Source organism: Bidens hawaiensis, unplaced genomic scaffold (assembly GCF_021521415.1).
Source record: "Bidens hawaiensis isolate Kalapana, Puna unplaced genomic scaffold, B.hawaiensis_p1.1 tig00016882_1, whole genome shotgun sequence".
Taxonomy (NCBI): Eukaryota; Viridiplantae; Streptophyta; class Magnoliopsida; order Asterales; family Asteraceae; genus Bidens; species Bidens hawaiensis.
Genome location: NW_027492561.1, coordinates 329,826 through 339,754, shown reverse-complemented (window position 1 = coordinate 339,754; position 9,929 = coordinate 329,826). Strand labels below are relative to the sequence as shown.

At 31.3% G+C, this 9,929-nt stretch overlaps 2 protein-coding genes across 2 annotated transcripts; both read left to right on the top strand.

Annotated features, from left to right (window-relative positions):
• Positions 1-5,444: 5,444 nt before the first annotated feature.
• Positions 5,445-8,286, top strand: LOC143552452 (uncharacterized). The gene is made up of 4 exons (XM_077042669.1): positions 5,445-5,838; positions 6,462-7,547; positions 7,984-8,186; positions 8,230-8,286. The coding sequence occupies exons 1-4, from the start codon at positions 5,445-5,447 to the stop codon at positions 8,284-8,286; spliced, it is 1,740 nt and encodes a 579-aa protein (XP_076898784.1).
• An 861-nt stretch (positions 8,287-9,147) lies between these two features.
• LOC143552451 (uncharacterized) lies at positions 9,148-9,702 on the top strand. The gene has a single exon (XM_077042668.1). The coding sequence runs from the start codon at positions 9,148-9,150 to the stop codon at positions 9,700-9,702; it is 555 nt and encodes a 184-aa protein (XP_076898783.1).
• The last annotated feature ends 227 nt before the right edge of the window (positions 9,703-9,929 follow it).

The window sequence follows — 9,929 nt, the reverse complement described above, 5'->3', positions numbered from 1 at the left end:
TCGACGATTTGCAGAACTTCGAAGTGTTTAATATTTAAATCAATATATGGAAAATGTAAGTATTCTTTTGTCAAACAATTTCATTGTGTTAATTGAAACTTTTCCTATTTAGTTAGCCCTAATTTTAAGTGATCGAAGATTATTTTTAGTCCCAATCTTTACTTTTGTTGTTTAGGTTTTAGTTAAAACCCTAATACTATTTAGTTAGTTCGTCTTCAACTTATTTAAACTTTACTTTAATCTCCTTGCATGGTTGAGGCTTTTGACTGTTATATTTTGGTGATTAAACATCGAGGGTGGTTTATTAGCTTGGTAATATCAACTTATTTGTTGTTTATTCTTTGGTTTTTATTGTTATGTTTTAATGGAGAAGTTTAATGTTTAATTACGATTTTTGCATACAGATGTTTCTATTGGGCTTATTGGTAGATACGGTGGAAAAAATTAAAATATTATTTACTGTTTTTATATTCATTTGATTGCTTAATATTTATTATTAATTTATGTTTAATTTTATGACAAAACAGATTGTTATTCCCGCGGTTTGCATTTTCTATGATAATTCGAATGGACAGACGGTATGTATTTGTAAACTTGTAATTAACAACATATTTTATTCATGTTGTTAATTCTTCCATTATAGTTTAACTACCACATCATATTCATTTTAGGTACTTCCAGCTGAGTTCTGTGAAAGAATTTTTGAGCCAGGTGCTAATATGCACCCGGTTGTAGTGTATCACAAAGACAAAGATTGGTTTATTCAAATTGAATGTATAAACGGAAGTTTTGTTTTTCAAAATGGCTGGAATCGATTTGTTGAAGACAATTGTTTGATATTTGGAGATGTTTTGGTTTTTGCTCCTGTTAATGAAAATGAATGGACATTCGTTTACGTTAGAGATAATCCAGATATAAATGACATGGTTCTTGATGTTGTGGTTCGTTATCCCACTCTTAAATATCTTGTAAGTAACGGTGTTGTTTTTTTTAATAAATAGTTAACAACCGGTTTTGTAAAATAAAAAGTGTTTTATTTAATTTTATTAATCTATTTCCTTATATTTATAATTTATTGCAGCCATTAAGATAGGATCAGGTAAAAAAAAATACTTTAGTTTAGAGCCAGGAAATTATGACGAGATCATTGCTCAATCTGCTAATGGAATGTTATGGAATTTATACATCCAATGCGTCAAACTGACTACTCCGAGATTTGCTTTCGCTGGTATGTGAGAAGACATGTCCGCTCATTGTAAGCTGGCTGTCAATGACTATTTGGTGTTTAAACGTCTTCAAGGTACGTGGACATTTTGCATGTATGTTTTTGATAGTCGTGGTATTGAACGTGTCAATTTCAATGATGACTTTGTATACAACGGTCCGACTAATCATCCCGAGTACGGTTATGTTCCAATGGTTATAGACATTGAAAGTGATGATGAAAATGAACACCACCTACAACTAGAAGGTATTTTATTTCATGTTTTTATATCTTAAAGTTTTTATTACAGTTTATATTATTAATACATTGATAACTTAAATGTATATTTATAGGAGTTGATGTTGGTGTGGAAGATGTTGATGAGCCGGTTTTGGATATTATTGATCCTCATGTTCTAGAAGACAACATTTTGGAGGTGGTTGTACGGAATAGGCTTGTAAGTAACTCATATTATACAAGTCTTTTAATTTAATGTTATGGATTGTTAAACAAATAAGTTTGTAATTATATTTTTCTTTGTAGCTTTTGCCGGTTGAGTTTGCACGGAACAATAACTTGGATGTGGAAACAGATTTGGTGTTAATAAATCCAAATGGTGTTGATGTCTCGACTGAAATTGCTATTGAACTCAACGGGTATAATGAGAGGTATCGGGTTAGACACTGGTTGGCTTTTGTTCGGTCTAATGGTCTTCAGATTGGAAGTTTGGCTGTTTTCGAGTACAACGCCGCTACTCATTCGTTGATACTCACTCATGTTGTTGGTTACTTATAAACATTTTTATGATGGGTTGTTTTTGATGTTTATACTTTAAGTTTTAGTCCGTACACTTTTCTAACATTTTATATTTTATGTTTATCCGTAAGCTTTTGTAACCAAATGAATTATTTATGTATGGTTTTTATTATGACTTTATTACATCTTATTATTATTGTTGTTGTTGTTGTTGTTGTTTTATACAAATACTTATAACTTAAGTATTCATAAATATTAAGAAATCAATTATCAAAAATATCAGAAAAGATTCTCACATATTAACATCATAAATTTGTTTATTTTGGTCCATATATTTATTTTTAATTATGATCATATTACCCTCCTAAAATAAAGTTTACCTAATATATGCATTACCTTATTGTTTCCTTTAAAATAAATATAAATTACATTATTATTTGTCTATATATAGACATATAAATCGTTATAATCTCCAACAATCAAACATATTAATTTATTTCATTTGGATTATTGTTATACCTTTCTTCCTCAAGAAAAAAAGTTAAGTATCGTTTCTTCATACATGTTAGGTACAATTTTTTTCATTGATTTTGAGTTCGATGAGTGTTTGTCACAATTTATGTTTAACAAAACGTTTCTGTGAATTTGTGGTTATTTCACAGTTTTGGTTTTTACAATTTAATCTTGATCATCTTTATCAATAAATATAAATATATGTGTTTTTTTTATCAAAATCCGTGTATATATACTTTATTCCGGTATTTCTAAATGATATTGAGTTTCATGTAGAGTCATGTTATCTAATGGTGTTTTGAATGTTTAATCTATACTACTCCATGTTTCTATCTTAGGGTTCGTTCACGTCGGCTTAAGTCACGTGTAAGGTTTGTCTAATATATTTTTTCAAGATGTCCACATCCAAAAATAAACGAAAAACGGAAGCGTCTTCATCTTCTCAAAATAATCTAATTAACGGTGGTATGTTATAAAATATAAGTTGATTATACCCACTTAAGAATTGTTATATTGTTTATATTTTGTTTAAATAACCAATAATGTGAATTTTGTAATTTATAATATCTTTATAATGTAGTCCAAAGTCAACGATTACCATTGTCTTCCATTTACAATAATACAAACTTCATGGATTATCAACCAACACCCATTGTCGGTATACCATATCATTTAAACTGAAACCACATGGAAACTTCAAGTGTCTACTCTTCGAATGTACAAAACAACGGTTAGTATATAAAAACATTTTACAAAAAAAATATACTATATATATTATTTACGAATCGTTTTTATGTTAATTTACTTAGCTTAAATATTGATATTATTAAGTTTCTAATTACAAGACCCTCAAACATGTTCACCATGTGTGAACCATGAGGCTTCCAAAAGGAAAGAAAGACGATTAATTTTAGATACTAAAAAAACTGCTTCAGTTGACAGAAAGAAAAGTGGTCTACAGAAGAATTCCTCAGGTATTTTGTGTTTTCGTTATACCTTTTCTACAATTAAGCACTTATATATGGTTTATATTTCTTTTTAAGTAAGCAATAATGCTAACTTATTAATTTTTAATATGTTCAAATTTAGGCCAAAGTCAACATTTATCATTCACTACCATTTCAATAATAAAAATTACATGGATTATCAAGCAACACCGATTCTCACACTACCATATCATTTAAATGGAAATCAGTTTTCAACTTCAAACGGAAACCAAATACCGAGTATGTAAACTTTAATACATTATTAATTTTTAGTAAAACATTTTTGGAAAGGAAAACTAAATTTTACTATGTTTAATTCAGGTGGTTCTAATATACCGATTATATGTTACGATAATAATATCCACCGTTTATCTACTCTTGAAAATTCTAATCCGCATAGAACACATTCCTCCTTAAATTCTTGTGTCCCTGGTATGTAAATAAAATGTTCTTCACTATATATTTTGGTTATCAGTTATTCTTTCTCATGTTTATGTTTAATATGTAAAATGATACAGTTAATCGGATCTTCGACACTTTGCGAAATATTCCCTCATCAACACAAGTAACGCGTTTACAATCTAATAAGGAGAATGTGTCTCCATCAACAACTTCAAATTTATACTCTTCAAATGTAGTAAACAACGGTAAGTTTTTAAAAATATTTCACACAACTACATATACTCTTTAAATGTATTCATCGATTTTAAAACACTTGCTTAGTCTTAAATATTGATATTCTTACCTTTTTAATATCAAGATTCTGAAACATGTACACCATTTTTGATCTCTGTTGTGTCCAAAAGGAAAGAAAGACGATCAACTTTAGATGCCAAAAGAACTACTTCAGTTGACATTAACAAAAGTGGTCTACAAAATACCTCTTCAGGTATATTGTGTTTTCCTTATAAGTAGTATCCTCATTTTTTGTAAGTTTTTTTAAATAAATGAAAAACTTACATGTTAGGCATCGTCTAATTTTTTGAAATGTGTACTTGTCGGAATTATTTTTAATACCTTTGTAATAACTTTTATTTATTTAATTATTAACAGGTGATCTATTTGGAAGTAATGTTAACGAAGGATCAAACACGTCTTCTGTTGTTGATGACATTCCTGAGTTATCTAGGACCTTTCGTAGAAGGTCAAGAAAAAGAACTCCTATAGTACATATACCTATGGCTGATTTAAGTGAACATGCTACATTTGTTGGTTATCAAAATGTTTTAGATGTTTATAAAGGAATATCATCATGTATAATATATATTTCCTATTTTTATTTCAATCAATTATTATGTGTTTATCTACACGAAGTAACTACATATCATGATATATTAATCGTGTAGAATATGTTGATCATGGAAATCAATCCGTTATGTGTCCAAGTTGCAATGCATTGTTGTGGAAAGCCGAAGTTAACAGACCAAGTAGTACTATTGAAGAAGAAGCTTTTTCCCTTTGTTGTCATAATGGAAAAGTCGAACTTCCCGATGTTAGACAACCAGATGAAAGTTATCTTCAATTATTTCGTGGTGAAAGAGCCATCAGTAAGTACTTCTTGAAAAACATTAGACGTTTCAATTCGATGTTTTCGTTTAGGTCTATGGGAGGAAAGATTGGCCATTCCATAAATAGAGGCAAAGCGCCTTTTACGTTTCGACTTAGCGGTGAAAACTATCATTATTTGGGAAGTCTTTTACCTTTAGATGGACGTAATCCACAGTTTTCTCAACTTTACATTTATGACACGGAAAACGAGATTTCAAATCGTCAACATGTATTTGGTTAAATACTTTAACGATATTCTTCTACTTTAGTTATCATATTTTTTTTGTTAGTTTAATTTTTATTGTATATAATCAAACTATATATTTTTTTTTGTGGGCAGTGAAAATAATTCAAAGGTCGACGACCAAGAAAAGCATATTATTAATTAATTGAAGACAATGTTAGATTCAAATAATCATTTGGTCCAAGATTATCGAATGGTACGAGATTGTTTTGAAGAAAACCCACAACTAGATTTGAAGTTGCGTATTATTGGAACAAGACAGCATGATGCCAGACAATATAACTTACCATCCAATTCTGAAGTTGCTGCTTTAATCGTTGGCGATATTGATGACGCTGTTGATAACCGAGATATAATAGTTACGAAGAATTCTGGTTCGTTAAAGCGTATCAGTGAACTTCATCCATCTTATACACCTCTTAAATACCCGTTATTTCATCCTTTTGGTGAGGATGGTTATCAGGTTAAAATACTTCATAAGAATGTTTCGTCTTCATCAACCGCAGCACGCAAAAAGGTTACAATGCGTGAGTTTTTTGTTTATCGTATTCAAGATAGGCCAAATACGTTTTCAACCATGTTAAATGGTAGGCGTTTGTTTCAGCAAATTTTAGTTGACAAATATACAATGATTGAGGCTCAAAGATTACATTTTATATGCGGTTAACAACATGAACTTAGGTGCGATACTTACCAAAGTTTACGAGGTATGAAAGCTGTTGGAAATACTATTGTTTCAAGTGCTAGTCAACGTGTTATTCTACCATCTTCATTTACTGGCGGAGCAAGATATATGATGCAAAATAATCTAGACGCTATGTGTCTTCGTAGATGGTTCGGGTATCCCGATTTTTTCATAACCATAACATGTAATCCTAATTGGCCAGAATTTAAAAGATTTCTTAAGGATACAACGTTAAACTCGGAAGATAGACTTGATATATTATGTCGGCTTTTCAAGCTCAAGCTTGATGCAGTGATTAAATTGGTGAAGGATAAGTCTTTGTTCGGAAGGGTTCAAGCAGATAATTTTATTTAATTTTATGAATATACAATTATAATAGAAGACCTACTTGTATATTATAAATGTTAATAATATTTAGAGGCTGTTGAATATTTACTTTTATTATCTTTATTGCTATTGTTTGCACGATAGAGTTTCAAAAAAGGGGTCTACCGCACGCCCATATTTGCATATTTTTGCATTCAGGCAACAAGATTCATAATCCAAAAGATGTAGATAAATTTATTTCTGCTAAGATCCCAAACAAAGACAGTGATCCAGACCTATACAAGCTTGTATCTGATCATATGATTCACGGTCCATGTGGTGATGCTAACCCGAAGTGCACCTGCATGGTAAACAAAAGATGCTCCAAAAATTTTCCTAAAATATTTAATGATGAAACAACTATTGATTCAAATGGTTTTTCGGTATACAAAAGAAGAGATAACGGTCAATATGTTGTTAAGTCAGATATAATGATGGATAATAGAACTGTCGTTCCATACAACAAGACTCTATTAAAAAATTTTCAAGCACATGTTAACGTTGAGTGTTGCAATCAAGATGGATCTATAAAGTATTTGTTTAAATACATTAATAAGGCTCCAGACCGAGCAACAATATCGCTTGTACAAAATAACAATGGTGATAACCAAGATCCAGATTTAGGTGAAATCAAAGCGTTTTATGATTGCAGATACGTCTCTGCATGCGAGGCTGCATGGAGGATATTCTCATTTGATGTGCATTATAGGCTTCCGTCTGTTATGAGGCTTGCTTTTCATTTACCCGGTGAACAACAGGTAATATATGGTGCTAACGAAGATATTGAAGATATTTTAAACAAAACAACTAATGCTTCTTCCATGTTTACCGGTTGGTTTGAGTGTAATAAGAAGTATGACCTTGCAAAGACTCTCACATACGCTGAGTTTCCAACAAAGTGTGTTTGGAAAAAACAAGTTCGTAAATGGGAACCTCGGCAAAGGGGTTTTGCAATCGGTAGAGTTCATGCTGTTCCAACCGCATTTGATGAAGCTTATTATCTAAGAATATTATTAAATAAGATTAAAGGGCCAGAATGTTTTGAAGATATTCGAACAGTTGATGGAGTTGTGTGTGAAACTTTTCGAGATGCATGTTACAAAAGAGGTCTTTTAGATGATGATAATGAATACATAGAAGCAATTGAAGAAGCAAGTCACACTTCTACCGGATATTATTTAAGGAATTTAGTTGCTACAATGTTGATTAGTTATAGTTTATCTAGACCTCATTTTGTTTGGGAAAGTACTTGACAACTTTTAGTTGACGGTATTCTATACAAACAACAAAAAGATCAAAACAACCCTGATATGATTTATTTTTTTTAATATTTTCAAGGATTCCAAATATCTAATATCAATAAAAATTTATATTATATTAATTTTAGTAGGTTATTATATTGATTTCAGATTTGATTCTTAATGAAGAGCAGCTAAAAAACTTAGCACTCCTGGAAATTGAAAATTTTCTAATTTGCAACAACTCAAGTCTTAGAAGACATCAACAAATGCCTTTTCCAGATATAGAAACAATTTCAAGAGCAACTAATCCGTTGATGGTGGAAGAGCTTTCATATGATACCGAGATCATGAATAACGAATTTAATAATCTATTTGATTCGTTAACTGATGCACAGAGAGGGGTTTATAATGAAATAATGAATGCTTTGGTTGAATTAAAGGTGGCGTGTTTTTTGTTTATGGTCACGGTGGTACTGGAAAAACTTATTTATGGAAGACCTTATCTGCATCTATAAGGTCAAAGGGAGACGTTGTGTTGAATGTTGCTTCAAGCGGTATAGCTTCTTTGCTGTTGGAGGGTGGAAGAACAGCACATTCGAGATTTTTGATACCCATTAATTTGACCGAAGATTCCATCTGTCTGGTAATATTACAAAATACTTTTTGTTACTTTTAATATTAACTAGGTAATAAACCGCCGCGTTGCGGCGATGAAAGACACGTGTTCGATGGATATTAGTTAGATTTGTTACGGTGACAAACCCAAAAGGATAAGTAAACGGATAAAATAACAATGACAATCGAATAGACTTGTGATAAAACATGTTTAAAAAGATGTGTACTCGGTTGGAAAAACCCGCATGCTGTGGAAGATAGTTGTGATAAAAAAAAAGCATTCCTAAAACAGCGTGTATTCGGTTGGCACACACACAATGTGACCGTTAGTTGTGAATTCGATCAATATCAATATGACACTGGAACTAAACAAAACAAGCTAAATTCGTCAACGCTAAAATACAATTAACATATTAAAAATGCCCGTGCGCTAGCTACGACATTGAACACGAATGTAGCCGATAGCAATGCTAACGATACTAAATCGTAAAACTATTAAGTTGAAAAGACACATATTTTTTTAAAAAAAAATTAACATATGTATTAAATTGGTTGAAAAAAAATGTCCTTTACAAAATGAAAACAAAAAAAAAAGAAAAAGTAAAATATATTCTAAAAGCAATAGCCTAAAAATCACATGAGAAGAGTTCGAACATGGGCAGAGAAACAGTTCATGTTTCAACAAATGCTTGCTTAACCACCAGACCACCAAATGATAATTGGTATTCTTTCCTAAATAATTACTAAAATGGTTATTCTAGAAATTGAATCTTTTATGTGGCACCGACATGTGGATTTTAATCTATAGTATAATAGTTTTTTTATTATATATATCGTTTTATTTGTTATTCGAATATAAATTTACTTTAAAATATGTTACTTTATATATATATATATATATTATGTTTTCTTATACTTAGGTTAAAGGAAATACCGACGTCTATGAATTATTGAAAAAGACAAGCTTGATAATTTGGGATGAAGCACCAATGATTCATAAGCATGCTTTTGAAGCTTTAGACAGAACTTTAAACGATGTTATGAATGGTGATTCTGCAAATACTTCCGAAGCACTTTTTGGAGGTAAGGTGGTTGTTTTTTGTGGTGATTTTCGGCAGATTTTGCCCGTTGTAACCAACGGTACCAGAAGTGAATGTGTCAATGCTTGCATCAATTCTTCTTATATCTGGTCTAAGTGTAAGGTTCTTAAACTAACTAAGAACATGAGGCTTACAATTGGATGTCGATCTTCAGACGCTGAAAACATCAAAGAGTTTGCTGACTGGCTGTTAGACTTAGGCCAAGTAACCGTGGGTGGTCCAAATGACGGAGAGTCGGTTATTGATATTCCAGACGATTTGTTGATATTGAACTCACTTGATCCGATTGGTGATTTAATAAAGTTTGTATATCCTGATTTATTAGATAGATTCAACGAAGTTACTTACTTTCAGGATCGCGCACTGCTTGCACCTTTGAATGAGGTGGTTCAAGAAATTAACGAACGTATGTTAGCCCTTTTTCCTGGGGACGAAGTCCAGTAGCTAAGTTCCGACAGTTTAGCTGAATCTGAAGACGTTTCAGACGATGTTGATCCACAGTTGTATTCCCCTGATTTGTTAAATGGTTTAAAGATGTCAGGAATGCCTAATCATAGATTGGTTCTTAAAGTTGGTGTTCCCATCTTGCTATTAAGGAATATTAATCATAAAAAGGGTCTGTGCAATGGAACGCGCCTTTAAGTCGTTAGTTTAGGTAGGCGTGTAATTGA